At 44.6% G+C, this 16,540-nt stretch overlaps 1 protein-coding gene across 1 annotated transcript in view; it reads left to right on the top strand.

Moving 5' to 3' along the window:
• The window catches only part of LOC138661412 (protocadherin-20-like), a 100,552-nt gene extending 86,920 nt beyond the window's left edge, over positions 1 to 13,632 (top strand). Inside the window, exon 2 of the mRNA XM_069746078.1 lies at positions 10,517 to 13,632. Coding sequence (XP_069602179.1) covers positions 10,517 to 13,117 — 2,601 coding nt within the window. The 3' untranslated portion in view covers positions 13,118 to 13,632. The remainder of the gene's footprint in view (positions 1 to 10,516) is intronic.
• The last annotated feature ends 2,908 nt before the right edge of the window (positions 13,633 to 16,540 follow it).

Raw genomic sequence — 16,540 nt, forward strand, 5'->3', positions numbered from 1 at the left:
GGGCTGGCCAAAGGTCACCCCGGTCGTGACGTACTGTTGACAGTCACGTTGTGAATCCGTGACACTGGCTACCTCCCCATTGGATAGTCCAATTCTGTGAACCAGACGACATTTCCTTTAGCTGTTCCAGTAACAGATTAACGATGCAGGTGAAATTCTTCACAAACCTTCGGTAGTACCCAGTAATCCCCAGAAAGGCCCGAACGTCTTTCACTCTCTTCGGGGTGGGCCAGTCTTGTACCGCCACTATCTTCTCACGTGCAGGTCTCACTCCTTCGGCGGGTACGATGTGCCCCAGGTACTTGATTTGTTTACAGAAAATGTGACATTTTTGGGGCTTTAATTTCAAGCCATGCTTCTGCAGTCGATTCAACACTTGCTTTAGCCACCGGAGGTGTACTTCAAAGGTGGCTGCATAGACAATGATATCGTCCAGATAGTTGAGTGTTGCTTTGCAGTTCAGATCCCCCAAGCATCTTTCCATCAATTTGCTGAAATGTCCCAGGAGTGTTAGGCCGAAGGGCATCCGATTAAATCCAAACAATCCCATGGGCAGTATAAACGCTGTCTTTGGCCGATTGTGTTCAGCCATGAGTACCTGCCAGTATCCGCTGGCCAGATCCAGGGACGAGAAATACTTTACCATTCCTAAGGCAGATAATGACTCCTCGATTCAGGTAATGGATAGGAGTCCCGCACCATACATGCATTCAGTCGTCGGTAACAGACACAAAAGCACAGGGTTCCATCCTTTTTCTGGACTAAAACAATGGGAGCCACCCATGGGCTCTGACTCTCCTGTATGACTCCACTCTGCAGCATGTGAGCCAGCATCTCCTTTACCTCTTTGTACATCTGAGGCAGTATCTGCTGATATCTCACCCAAACTGGGACAGCACTTCCTGTAGGGATTTCATGGACTAAAGCTGTGGTGCACCCAAAGTCATCTTCATGGCAAGCGAAGACCTACTGGTAACGTTCCAGTACAGCTTCCACCTGTTGCACCTGCTGCAGAGAGAGTCCCATCAGTTTGGCCTGCATCGGTAAGATGGCCCTCCTTCAGACCTCAAGGTGGATGTTCTGGTGTCAGTGATGACTAGGTTCCAAGGGTCCCCTTGCATGGCTGCCAATTGTACAGCCTCCAGGTGTATCAGCTCTTCCGGCATTCCCAGTACCTGAGCCACTTCACTCTTAGGCGAGAGATCTTCTTCCCCCAGATTGACGCACCACACTACCACATTACCATCATGGACTGTGGCTAATGTCCGAGTGACGAGGAGCCCCAAGGGTATCTGATCCATTATGTTTGGCTCGATCTCCACTTCCACTCCTTCGAGAGGCATACGTGAGCATGGTCTGATCAGGTGGTAGAACGAGTTTAGCAGCTGCAGGGACTATCACCTTTCCTATAACCTTCCCTTAGCTTGATGTTTCCTGGGCTTGGGAAACCCGTATCAACTGTTGAAACACCTTCCTCTGGGGGATTTGTGGACTCCATCGGTCCAGAAAAGCATCTTGTCACTTGCTGATCAAGAGGGTTCCAAGTTCATTTAGCACATTTATCCCCAGAGTCACCGCAGTTGCCAGTGTCTCTGGCGACTAACACAACTCCCTTCTGGCCCACATCTTTGCCACACACCATAATCTTCATCCAGACCACACCCTGCGACCGGGATGGGCAACTGACTGGCTGCCGTCAGCTTGATTACTGGGCCCCATTCTTGCCTTGTCACTTCAGGAAAATAATGTCTAAAATACATTTTTGGCATGGTGGTTACCTGCGATCCGGTATCATCCAGACAGCGAACGGCTCGCCCATTCATCTCTGCCCATACGAGGGGACTCATAGAAATTAAACTTTCGGAACTGCCTTCTCTTCTCCTTGGCCTCTCAGGCTCCAGGCGGCGTCCCCAAGCCACGGAGCCCACTAGTTTAACGGCTGCTGAACTAGGGGCCACCCCCATCTCACACACCCTCGGGCATAGTGTCCATTGTCCCCGCTCTTGAAGCAAGTCAGATTCCTCTCTGGATGGAGTTGTTCCCATTCCTTGCCGATGTTCAACTAGCAAGCAGGATTCGGAGTCACTCTTGTCTCTAGGCATATTTGGAGCTGTAGTGGGGGCTCCTCTGAGGCTGGACCACTCTTCTTGCATGTTCCGTATTTCCTTCCAGATCTTTCGGTCCCACTCTGATTCTGCTGCAGGCGAGGTGGGTACCCCATTGCTCTGGACCATCCCTACCAAGTCTGCTGTCCCCTGTTCCTACTCTCTTTCATGTGCTTCTGCTTCAGCTTCTATGAAGGTCATAGGCGGCCTAGCACGCAGGCGCTCCCGCAAAGCTTGCTTAAGCAATGTGTCTCTGAGGCCCACCATGAGCTAGTTCCTCAATATTACATCAGGGGGCCCCACTCCTATTACCCCCACATCTTCCCGTAGGGCACGATATGCGCGTGCATTTCCTGTAGTGCATTAATATATTGCGTCACTGACTCCCCCTCCCTTTGGACACGGCTGAACAAGCGCATTTGCAATTCTCCAACATTGGTGGGGTTTCCATTCATCTCTTCCAGAATCTGTAACACCTTGGTCAGCGTGTCCCATTCTTGAGGGGGGCAAAAAAATCACAGAACATCTAGCTTCACCATCCAGGGCCATCAAGCAATCTCTGCCTGCATAGCCGGGGTTACGGGATGCATCCTTAACATGCCTTTAATCCACTCAATCCCGTTCCACAGCATGATATTACTCCCCATAAATTTAGGGAGATTGCTGATCATGGCCCCCAGCGGCAAGCTGGACTTCGGGGCACCCATGACAGCTTGGTCTGCAGCCTCTGCGCTCGTGGACTGCATCCTGCCAACTACGCCAAAAGTAAGCAGGTGCGGAATGCAGTAATGCAGGGATTGCAGAACAAGACTATATAACAATATTATTTATTTTTTTTAAACAAAAGGGATGGCAATGGTCTCCTCGCAGGGAGTTAATAATCAATGAGCAATGAACAATAAACAAAGGGGTTGAAGGGTTAACTCGACAGTCTGATATTTAGATGACACTTAGGCTGCCGTCACACCAGCAGTATTTGGTCAGTATTTTACATCAGTATTTGTAAGCCAAAACCAGGAGTGGAACAAATAGAGGAAAAGTATAATAGAAACATATGCACCACTTCTGTATTATCACCCACTCCTGGTTTTGGCTGAGAAATACTGATGTAAAATACTGACCAAATACTGCTAGTGTGATGGCAGCCTTATCGTAGTGTTCTCTGGTCCTGATCCACATACAGTCTGATGGGAGGTGGAGCACCGGCAACGCCCGACGTGGTGTCCTCTGATAGTAACATAGTAACATAGTTAGTAAGGCCGAAAAAAGACATTTGTCCATCCAGTTCAGCCTATATTCCATCATAATAAATACCCAGATCTACGTCCTTCTACAGAACCTAATAATTGTATGATACAATATTGTTCTGCTCCAGGAAGACATCCAGGCCTCTCTTGAACCCCTCGACTGAGTTCGCCATCACCACCTCCTCAGGCAAGCAATTCCAGATTCTCACTGCCCTAACAGTAAAGAATCCTCTTCTATGTTGGTGGAAAAACCTTCTCTTCTCCAGACGCAAAGAATGCCCCCTTGTGCCCGTCACCTTCCTTGGTATAAACAGATCCTCAGCGAGATATTTGTATTGTCCCCTTATATACTTATACATGGTTATTAGATCGCCCCTCAGTCGTCTTTTTTCTAGACTAAATAATCCTAATTTCGCTAATCTATCTGGGTATTGTAGTTCTCCCATCCCCTTTATTAATTTTGTTGCCCTCCTTTGTACTCTCTCTAGTTCCATTATATCCTTCCTGAGCACCGGTGCCCAAAACTGGACACAGTACTCCATGTGCGGTCTAACTAGGGATTTGTACAGAGGCAGTATAATGCTCTCATCATGTGTATCCAGACCTCTTTTAATGCACCCCATGATCCTGTTTGCCTTGGCAGCTGCTGCCTGGCACTGGCTGCTCCAGGTAAGTTTATCATTAACTAGGATCCCCAAGTCCTTCTCCCTGTCAGATTTACCCAGTGGTTTCCCGTTCAGTGTGTAATGGTGATATTGATTCCCTCTTCCCATGTGTATAACCTTACATTTATCATTGTTAAACCTCATCTGCCACCTTTCAGCCCAAGTTTCCAACTTATCCAGATCCATCTGTAGCAGAATACTATCTTCTCTTGTATTAACTGCTTTACATAGTTTTGTATCATCTGCAAATATCGATATTTTACTGTGTAAACCTTCTACCAGATCATTAATGAATATGTTGAAGAGAACAGGTCCCAATACTGACCCCTGCGGTCCCCACTGGTCACAGCGACCCAGTTAGAGACTATACCATTTATAACCACCCTCTGCTTTCTATCACTAAGCCAGTTACTAACCCATTTACACACATTTTCCCCCAGACCAAGCATTCTCATTTTGTGTACCAACCTCTTGTGCGGCACGGTATCAAACGCTTTGGAAAAATCGAGATATACCACGTCCAATGACTCACCGTGGTCCAGCCTATAGCTTACCTCTTCATAAAAACTGATTAGATTGGTTTGACAGGAGCGATTTCTCATAAACCTATGCTGATATGGAGTTAAACAGTTATTCTCATTGAGATAATCCAGAATAACATCCCTCAGAAACCCTTCAAATATTTTACCAACAATAGAGGTTAGACTTACTGGCCTATAATTTCCAGGTTCACTTTTAGAGCCCTTTTTGAATATTGGCACCACATTTGCTATGCGCCAGTCCTGCGGAACAGACCCTGTCGCTATAGAGTCACTAAAAATAAGAAATAATGGTTTATCTATTACATTACTTAGTTCTCTTAGTACTCGTGGGTGTATGCCATCCGGACCCGGAGATTTATCTATTTTAATCTTATTTAGCCGGTTTCGCACCTCTTCTTGGGTTAGATTGGTGACCCTTAATATAGGGTTTTCATTGTTTCTTGGGATTTCACCTAGCATTTCATTTTCCACCATGAATACCGTGGAGAAGAAGGTGTTTAATATGTTAGCTTTTTCCTCGTCATCTACAACCATTCTTTCCTCACTATTTTTTAAGGGGCCTACATTTTCAGTTTTTATTCTTTTACTATTGATATAGTTGAAGAACAGTTTGGGATTAGTTTTACTCTCCTTAGCAATGTGCTTCTCTGTTTCCTTTTTGGCAGCTTTAAAGGGAACCTGTCACCCCGAAAATCGGGGGTGAGGTAATCCCACCGGCATCAGGGGCTTATCTGCAGCATTCTATAATGCTGTAGATAAGCCCCCGATGTTACCTGAAAAAGGAGAAAAAGACGTTATATTATACTCACCCAGGGGCGGTCCCGCTGCTGGTCAGGTCAGATGGGCGTCTCCGGTCCGCTGCCGCGCCTCCCATCTTCTTTCCATGACGTCCTCTTCTGATCTTCAGCCACGGCTCCGGCGCAGGCGTACTTTGCTCTGCCCTGTTGAGGGCAGAGGATAGTACAGCAGTGCGCAGGCGCCGGAAAGGTCAGAGGCTCGGCGCCTGCGCACTGCAGTACTTTGTCTGCCCTCAACAGGGCAGAGCAAAGTACGCCTGCGCCGGAGCCGTGGCCGAAGATCAGAAGAGGACGTCATGGAAAGAAGATAGGAGGCGCCGCAGCGGACCGGAGACGCCCATCTGACCAGACCAGCAGCGGGACCGCCCCTGGGTGAGTATAATATAACGTCTTTTTCTCCTTTTTCAGGTAATATCGGGGGCTTATCTACAGCATTATAGAATGCTGCAGATAAGCCCCTGATGCCGGTGGGATTACCTCACCCGCGATTTTCGGGGTGACAGGTTCCCTTTAATTAGTTTTTTAGATAAAGTATTTTTCTCCCTATAGTTTTTTAGAGCTTCAATGGTGCCATCCTGCTTTAGTAGTGCAAATGCTTTCTTTTTACTGTTAATTGCCTGTCTTACTTCTTTGTTTAGCCACATTGGGTTTTTCCTATTTCTAGTCCTTTTATTCCCACAAGGTATAAACCGCTTACACTGCCTATTTAGGATGTTCTTAAACATTTCCCATTTATTATCTGTATTCTCATTTCTGAGGATATTGTCCCAGTCTACCAGATTAAGGGCATCTCTAAGCTGTTCAAACTTTGCCTTCCTAAAGTTCAATGTTTTTGTGACTCCCTGACAAGTCCCCCTAGTGAAAGACAGGTGAAACTGCACAATATTGTGGTCGCTATTTCCTAAATGCCCGACCACCTGCAGATTTGTTATTCTGTCAGGTCTATTAGATAGTATTAGGTCTAAAAGTGCTGCTCCTCTGGTTGGATTCTGCACCAATTGTGAAAGATAATTTTTCTTGGTTATTAGCAGAAACCTGTTGCCTTTATGGGTTTCACAGGTTTCTGTTTCCCAGTTAATATCCGGGTAGTTAAAGTCCCCCATAACCAGGACCTCATTATGGGTTGCAGCTTCATCTATCTGCTTTAGAAGTAGACTTTCCATGGTTTCTGTTATATTTGGGGGTTTGTAACAGACCCCAATGAGAATTTTGTTACCATTTTTCCCTCCATGAATTTCAACCCATATGGACTCGACATCCTCATTCCCTTCGCTAATATCCTCCCTTAAAGTGGACTTTAGACAAGACTTTACATAGAGACAAACCCCTCCCCCTCTCCGATTTTTACGATCCTTTCTAAACAGACTGTAACCCTGTAAGTTAACTGCCCAGTCATAGCTTTCATCTAACCATGTCTCGGTTATTCCCACTATGTCAAAGTTACCTGTAGATATTTCTGCTTCTAGTTCTTCCATCTTGTTTGTCAGGCTTCTGGCGTTTGCGAGCATGCAGTTTAGAGGATTTTGTTTTGTTCCAATCTCCTCACTGTGGATTGTTTTAGAAATGTTCTTACCTCCCTTCTGAGTATGTTTTCCTGGGTCGTCTTTGTTCGAGTCTAATGTTTTTCTTCCCGTCCCCTCTTCTTCTAGTTTAACGCCCTCCTGATGAGTGTAGCGAGTCTTCTGGCGAATGTGTGTTTCCCAGGTTTGTTGAGGTGTAGTCCGTCTCTGGCGAGGAGTCCATCATACCAGTAATTCACACCGTGGTCCAGGAATCCGAATCCTTGTTGTCTGCACCATCGTCTTAGCAGTTGTTTGCATCAAGGATCCTGTTCCATCTCCTGGTGCCATGCCCGTCTACTGGAAGGATAGAAGAAAAAACTACCTGTGCATCCAGTTCCTTTACTTTCTTCCCCAACTCTTCAAAGTCCTTGCAGATTGTCGGTAGGTCCTTCCTTGCCGTGTCATTGGTGCCAACATGTTTCAGAAGAAATGGGTGGACGTCCTTGGAGCTGAAGAGCTTTGGTATCCTATCGGTCACATCCTTGATCATCGCACCTGGAAGGCAGCATACTTCTCTTGCAGTTATGTCCGGTCTGCAGATGGCTGCTTCTGTTCCTCTCAGTAGTGAGTCTCCCACCACCACCACTCTTCGTTGCTTCTTGGCTGTACTTTTTACTGTCACTTGTTGCTGTGTGCCCTTTTCTTTTTTGCTTGCTGGTATTGCTTCATCCTTAGGTGTGCCATCTTCATCCTCTACAAAGATTTGATATCGGTTCTTCAGTTGTGTGGTTGGTGATTTCTCCATGGTCTTCTTGCTTCTTTTGGTCACATGCTTCCACTCATCTGCTTTTGGAGGTTCTCTGACACTTTTTGCACCTTCTGTGACCAGTAGAGATGCTTCTGTTCTGTCTAGAAAGTCTTCATTCTCTTTGATGAGTTTCAAAGTTGCTATTCTTTCTTCCAGACCCCGCACCTTTTCTTCTAAAAGGGCCACTAGTCTACACTTCTGACAGGTAACATAGTAACATAGTAACATAGTAACATAGTTAGTAAGGCCAAAAAAAAACATTTGTCCATCCAGTTCAGCCTATATTCCATCATAATAAATACCCAGATCTACGTCCTTCTACAGAACCTAATAATTGTATGATACAATATTGTTCTGCTCCAGGAAGACATCCAGGCCTCTCTTGAACCCCTCGACTGAGTTCGCCATCACCACCTCCTCAGGCAAGCAATTCCAGATTCTCACTGCCCTAACAATAAAGAATCCTCTTCTATGTTGGTGGAAAAACCTTCTCTCCTCCAGACGCAAAGAATGCCCCCTTGTGCCCGTCACCTTCCTTGGTATAAACAGATCCTCAGCGAGATATTTGTATTGTCCCCTTATATACTTATACATGGTTATTAGATCGCCCCTCAGTCGTCTTTTTTCTAGACTAAATAATCCTAATTTCGCTAATCTATCTGGGTATTGTAGTTCTCCCATCCCCTTTATTAATTTTGTTGCCCTCCTTTGTACTCTCTCTAGTTCCATTATATCCTTCCTGAGCACCGGTGCCCAAAACTGGACACAGTACTCCATGTGCGGTCTAACTAGGGATTTGTACAGAGGCAGTATAATGCTCTCATCATGTGTATCCAGACCTCTTTTAATGCACCCCATGATCCTGTTTGCCTTGGCAGCTGCTGCCTGGCACTGGCTGCTCCAGGTAAGTTTATCATTAACTAGGATCCCCAAGTCCTTCTCCCTGTCAGATTTACCCAGTGGTTTCCCATTCAGTGTGTAATGGTGATATTGATTCCCTCTTCCCATGTGTATAACCTTACATTTATCATTGTTAAACCTCATCTGCCACCTTTCAGCCCAAGTTTCCAACTTATCCAGATCCATCTGTAGCAGAATACTATCTTCTCTTGTATTAACTGCTTTACATAGTTTTGTATCATCTGCAAATATCGATATTTTACTGTGTAAACCTTCTACCAGATCATTAATGAATATGTTGAAGAGAACAGGTCCCAATACTGACCCCTGCGGTACCCCACTGGTCACAGCGACCCAGTTAGAGACTATACCATTTATAACCACCCTCTGCTTTCTATCACTAAGCCAGTTACTAACCCATTTACACACATTTTCCCCCAGACCAAGCATTCTCATTTTGTGTACCAACCTCTTGTGCGGCACGGTATCAAACGCTTTGGAAAAGTCGAGATATACCACGTCCAATGACTCACCGTGGTCCAGTCTATAGCTTACCTCTTCATAAAAACTGATTAGATTGGTTTGACAGGAGCGATTTCTCATAAACCCATGCTGATATGGAGTTAAACAGTTATTCTCATTGAGATAATCCAGAATAACATCCCTCAGAAACCCTTCAAATATTTTACCAACAATAGAGGTTAGACTTACTGGCCTATAATTTCCAGGTTCACTTTTAGAGCCCTTTTTGAATATTGGCACCACATTTGCTATGCGCCAGTCCTGCGGAACAGACCCTGTCGCTATAGAGTCACTAAAAATAAGAAATAATGGTTTATCTATTACATTACTTAGTTCATTGGATTCTTCTTCTGGTCGATCTGTGAACATGTAGCACATGCTGCAGCTCACCATGTAGGTTGTCACATCTGCCATGTTGCTCCTAGATCCTGCTGAGTTGCTGTGTGTTTTCCTTCTTGTGTAATCTACTCAGCCAAGCTCTCTTGCAATAATGTCCTACAGGCAAAAATTGGTTTGGTGATGCTTTCGAAGCAGCTGGTCCCGGCTGTACCCAACGATCTTCTAGCTTAGGGAGACTTCGCTTCTCCCAGAAGGCACCTGGAATATGCAAATTAGCCTCCTGAAGCTTGAATCCCTGGTTTGGTGATGCTTTCGAAGCAGCTGGTCCCGGCTGTACCCAACGATCTTCTAGCTTAGGGTGACTTCGCTTCTCCCAGAAGGCACCTGGAATATGCAAATTAGCCTCCTGAAGCTTGAATCCCTGGTTGATGAATTCTTACAAAGCACAGTTCAGCTTCTGGCGGCAACGGGCGGTCACCGCTCCTCCGCGCGAGCACTGTACTCTGCTTAGTCCGGCGCGCAGCATTCTGCACACTCACTGGCTTAATGGCACGCACGTGAAAGCTCTGCCGTGGCTCAACTCCGCACACTTGCCTCTGCTCTCGCTGTCGGCGGGAATCTGAGACCTCTTTCCCATGCTTCCTGTTCATTGCCACGCCCCCTCTTCCCAGGTCATGGGAAGTGTCCGATTCCCCATTCTTTTCCCCCAGCAACACGGGATGCAGCCTCGACAGTTTCAGACCCGGCATGACGCAGGTACCCGCAGCCCGGTCTTCCTCCTTACACTGTGACTCCGGCATTAGAGTAACACTATAGGACGATTTATCGCACCGCACTCGGTCGTATTATATGGTGCTGTGACTCCGGCCTAACCCACAGAAACATTTTAGGTTATAGGTTGAACCCGATGGACTTACATCTACCTTCAACGATAAAACTCTGAAGTCTTATAGAAACGTTTTCTCAGCGCTCCTGGATATGACAAGAATTCCTTCTACACCACCACTTATTTTTGTTCTTGTTCTAGATAATTGAGGATATATAACAATTGTTTCATTTTTAATTTTCATTTAAATTTGTATCTTTCAGAAATACTTTCTTCTTGTCAGCACTTTTCAAGTCCTGAACTTTCCTGGAGCCACCACAGAAGTCCTATTCCATGTCCAGGAGGAGCAAGAAGAAGACACGTTGATTGGAAGCTTGGGGGATAATTTCCCATCTCCTACACCCCTGAAATACAAGCTCTTAACCTACACAAACTATTTCCATCTTGATTCTCAAAGTGGAAATTTATATACAACCGCTGACAAGCTTGACAGAGAATCCCTGTGCCCATTGGATACCGAGGACCAATGTTCAATGACGCTGGATGTCTTTATTTTATCACAAGAACATTCCGAATTCACCAAGGTGACACTTTTTATCCTGGATATTAATGACAACCAGCCCTATTTCTCAGAGTCAATCTACACAATCTCCATTCCCGAAGACACCGCTATTGGAACCTCATTTGTCATTGATCAGTTTGCTAAAGACTTGGATATAGACCACAATGCAGACCTATCCTACCAGCTCATCAGTCCAGACGATGTCTTCACTCTTGACCAACATGTGGAATTCTTGATGTTAATCCTTCTCAGGCCTCTGGATCGAGAATCGCACAGTGAACACAGAATGGGTTTAATTGCCTATGATAATGGATTTCCACGATTGTCTGGCAGTGCCACCCTTGTCGTACAAATCATTGATGTAAATGATAACTGCCCTGTCTTCCTTACAAGCAATGTCTCTGTAACTCTTCCCAGGAACAAGTCTGTGGGAGACAGAGTAGTACAACTGCAAGCAGTGGATGCGGATGATGGTGAGAACGGTGTCATTGAGTATTATTATAGTACCCGAGTTGCAGAATCAATTAAAAAACATTTTACTCTAGATCACTCCTCTGGGCTTCTGACCCTGTCGGAGCCTTTACAAGATGAGGTTATGCGCTACCGGCTGTCGGTAATAGCCGTCGGACTTGGCTGTTTTCCTGCAGTGGCTTTAGTGACTATAAATCTGGAAAACATCCAGAAGAAGCCTAAGATAGAAGTTCGTTTCATAGCATCACACAACAAAGGTGGCATCTCTATCCAGGAAGATGTCCCACCAGGAACAATTATTGCCATCTTGGATATTATAGATCCAGATGTTAGCATCAGCCGTCCACTCTTCATAAATGAATCCTCTCCATTCTACTTAAGGTCTTCAGATTCTTCTTCAGACACATTCCTGCTATTGACATCCAGTCCACTGGACTTTGAGTTAAAAGAGCAGTATGATATTACAATCATCGGAAATTCCATCATTAATGAATCCTTTACGGTCACGGAAACTGTTAAGATACAGATTGAAGATGTAAATGATAATAACCCAACATTCCTAAACCATCTTGAAGAAATTGTCATTGAAGAAAACAATGTTCCCGGTGATCTATTACTGACACTTTCTGCATCTGATGAAGACAGTGGATCCAATGGAGATATAAGCTACTATTTGCTAGATGGGGACCCCAAGGTGTTCTCCATTGACAGTGAAAGTGGGACTCTCAAAGTATCAATATCTCTAGACCGAGAAATGAGATCCTCCTACATTGTACATGCCATAGCAATTGACCACGGTTTACCATCAATGAACGATTCATGTGTAATTGCTATTGAGGTTCTAGATCAAAATGACAACCCCCCAACTTTTGCGTCAAATGAATTTACATTCTTCATCCCTGAAGATCTTCCTTATCAAGGAGAGGTCGGCTATATCAATGTGACAGATGTAGATAGTGGCTCAAATGGGGATGTTTCTGTGCACCTTATAAATACCACTTCATTGTTTTCTATGGGTCAAGATAGAACACTACGGTTGGAGGGTCCATTAGACTATGAAAAAGTAGTGATGTACGAACTCTGGCTTGAAGCAAGAGACAAAGGAAGTCCATCATTAACGTCGCAAGTCAAAGCTCTTGTGGTTGTACTGGACGTGAATGATAATGCTCCTTTCATAGTTCTTCCAGAGTCAAACTTTTCATATGTGTTGGTTCCACCTGATACATTGCAGGGTTCCTCTGTGACTAAAGTCCACGCCATTGATTATGATGCAGGACTGAATGGAGTTATAACATATACTGAGTATGGTGAGATTAGTCCCTCTGCCAATCTTTTTAAGGTCGATGCCAACACAGGTAATATTATATTGAAAGAAAGTACCAACAGTCATCATTGTGGTTTATATCAACTTTTAGTAAAAGCCAGTGACCAAGGCTACCCAGAGGTGCTCTCGACTATCGTGTGGGTCAACATTCTTCTGAATCAAAGCATAAGCAATAGGAGTTATGTGGAGTCATTAATCATGATGAGCAAAACAAGTGTGATGCAGGAAAACCAGGTGATTACTCTAGAGCCATGCCTAAAAAGCCCTCCAGCAATGGCCCAATTCAGCTGGTCACTGACGGCCCCTGTTGTCCTAGCCATTATGTCAGTCTCCATCATATGTTGCATGGCTGGCACCTTATTATTTCTGTGTTCTAGAAGAAACTCAAAAAAGGAAAAGCAAAGTCCAGATGTCCAGCTTCCTCTGCAGATAAATGTAGATTGTTACACAAAAGACTGGGATGAAGTGAAATCCTGTGACCCACCTGATGGTTCTGGACCCCTTTAAGGCAGTTGCAGTGCACAAGGTGGCAATGTTACATTGATTTGTTGTATAAATCGCATTATTTATGTCCTATATTAGGGTATAATGACTTCTCCAGTGTCAAGTGATGGTCAGGATGGACTGTACATCAACTAAAGGGAGTTATTGACACCTCCCTATGGACTAGCAAATCGGCCAAATAAAAGCTCCTCCATGGCTGAGAGACAGTTCGCTGAGCTTTCTTTTTATAATTTCTTGCAATTTTCTGCAATGACCAGACCACATATTACCCCCACATAGTGACCGACTAATATTACATTAAAGGAATTCCATTCCCCAGATAATACCACCACACAGTAACCCAATAATACTCCACACAAGAGACAAATACTGACACATCATGATCAACTCACATATTACCATCACATAGTGACCGAATAATACCATATACAAGGACAAATACCGCCACACCATGATCAGACCACATATTACCACCACACAGTGACTGAATAATACCACATACAAGGAACAAATACCACTACACTTTCAAAAAAGAAGAGAAAGAAATAGACCAAAAATCGGGGATCACCGGAGGCACGGATCAAGTAAAAAAAGGCAAATTTTATTCAAAAGTGTATAAACGGACACAGAAAACCACATAGAGCACACATTAAAAACATTTAAAACATTGGTCATCCATGTGACCTATACATGGTACACTTAGGCCCAAAATAGAGCCATCCCCCTGTATGAACCAACTCCCCAGTATCAATAGATGACAAATATAAAGAAAATCCTAACTATTACCGAGTGTGATGTCTATGTGAACAGCACCTTATTTTATCATACAAAAAATATATTGAAAAAGAGAGCTAAATGGCAAGTACACAAATAGTCATATAGCTAGCACATTCAGCATATGTCACAATGACTTGTAAGGAGATCCACAATGCCTAGATGCACCATGTTATAGTGAAGGCAGTATCCATGGTGCAAACACATAAAAAAAAAAAAAAAAAAAAGAGTCATCTAGACATGAACCCCAATTGCCATAGAAATGAATAAAGATACATATGGAGGTGCAGATAACCAGCCCAGCTGAGGGCACAATCAGGTTCAAAGACTAATAAATCTATTAGCAGAGTAAGTACGAGACTCAATGTGCCAAAGCTGCAGAGACTCCCATGCTGAAGAGTTCCTAGACAACGCTTTATATGTTTCTGGTTTTGTTATCATCATTCATCACTTTTATATTTTGAACTAGGTCTTCTGTTTAGCAATAACTTGCAGTAGCCTAGGTAGAATTTGGATCTCTATGTGAACAGCACTACTAGGACTCTAATTTAATATAAGCACCTTTCGTACTAGTATCACTCCTGCTGGTTCTATATGTGATGTCTTTGTCAACAACACCAGACCGTATGTCCTTGACCTGCATGTCCAAATATATTTTGATAATTGGTGCTTCTGCAGTGATTTTGTCTTTTTGTAGTAGTGCCACATTCCATCTGTGGCCCACTTTGAGTTTACATGGAATATGTATATATATATAATATTATTCTGCCCTTGAAAGAGGCTTTAGGTTGCTTTATTAAACCAGCAATTTTACATGTAAATATTTCTTTTTGTCATGCTTTCCAGCCATTTTAAGTCTACCATTACTGGTTTGTAATGACGTATTTGGTGTTGACATACAGTGAGCATAGGTTTCCACGTGCCCCGGGCAATTTTGCCTGGAGCGTGATGGGAGCCCACATTTGCACCCTGATTAAGACTTTTGGGGTTGGACAAAGTGTAACTGGGGAATCCCAGCAATCCCATATAGGGCCAATGCTGGCTGAGTTATAGCATGACTTGAGTGTCTATGATATGATATTGCACATAAGGTATGGAGTCTTTAAGTCTTGTAATAGTCCTGATTGGGGCACTGGAAGAGCATGCTTTATACTACGTGCTCCATTCTAACAAAGTTATGGTTCTACCCGATGTGGCAATGTATGGGGCACTGGCAATGCACATTTTTTACACCTGTTTGCCCCCCTGCACGATGACACGCGTGGGGTTGGATGTCTGGGTATGTCCTAAATACTACAGGTGTGGCATCTATGCATCTATGCAGCTACATAACTGCTGCCTAGGTGCAATGGAATGTGACAGGTGAAGCCCCTACACGCAGCTATGATAACTTACTTTGAATGTGCCGAGGCTTATCTAATGAGATTTCATTATCCTATACGAGACTATATGTTGCCTCACTGGTATTTGTATATCTGTAGGCTTACGGTGGTTCTGGGCACTTGCAATCCAATGCTCATAAGAGCCTGTAGTGCACCAACATGGGGCACGAAGACGCACATCAGCTCAAGTGTCCATGCGCTCATGACAACTCTGCCTGAGACCTGATGATGTGGTATGGGGGGGAATGTTGCTGGGCCCCTCTGGCATCTTGATCTAAATGTGGCATTTGCTATGTACATTTTTGTGCCACTTTTCTGCTCCCCTGCGCGGTGGCACGCATGGGGTTAAAGGTGTCTGTCGGCACCCTGTATACAAAGTATGGTGATACACTACAGGCACAGAATTCTTGCTGCTTGGGTGCAATAACATGTCATGGATGGAGCTCATGTATGCAGCGAGCTCAATTTACTCTGTGGGGATACAATCTTGTGTGGTATCACAGGCCACCTCATAGTTATGCGCACCACTGTCCTTTTGCTTTGTTTTTGTGCATTTAGAACTGAAACATTCATAAGTATTTGCAATACTCCACCAGGGGGCGCAGGGATATACCAGCCCAAGCGTCTGTATGATGTGGGGTGGGCAGGGTGTTGCCAACCTGGTGTGACCAGACAATACACAGGAGATAAGCCTGTGTGCGCAGGTGCTGGCAGCTCTCCCTGGACCCTGGGGGAGGCACCTCCATGTTTCCTGACTACATGCTTCTCTGGTAAGCAGCACAGCTGCAGCTATTTCCTAAGTGATTAACTAGTATATTAGGACGCAGTACACTGACAGGAGTTACCCCTGACGAAGCCACTGAGTGTGGCGACACGCGTCGGGTCAGCGTACCCCCTGTCTCCACTCCCCAGGTGGTCCTGAGTGTGTCCAGCAGCCCTTGGCTCTATTTTACACGCCGTGATTGAGCTTTGGTCATCTAGCCCCAGAGGCTCTGGTAACTGTGTGCATGCCTCTTCAGCATGGGAGTCTCTGCAGCTTTGGCACATTGAGTCTCGTACTTACTCTGCTAATAGATTTATTAGTCTTTGAACCTGATTGTGCCCTCAGCTGGGCTGGTTATCTGCACCTCCATATGTATCTTTATTCATTTCTATGGCAATTGGGGTTCATGTCTAGATGACTCTTTTTTTTTTTTTTTTTTATGTGTTTGCACCATGGATACTGCCTTCACTATAACATGGTGCATCTAGGCATTGTGGATCTCCTTAC

This window comes from Ranitomeya imitator, chromosome 2, assembly GCF_032444005.1.
Source record: "Ranitomeya imitator isolate aRanImi1 chromosome 2, aRanImi1.pri, whole genome shotgun sequence".
Taxonomy (NCBI): Eukaryota; Metazoa; Chordata; class Amphibia; order Anura; family Dendrobatidae; genus Ranitomeya; species Ranitomeya imitator.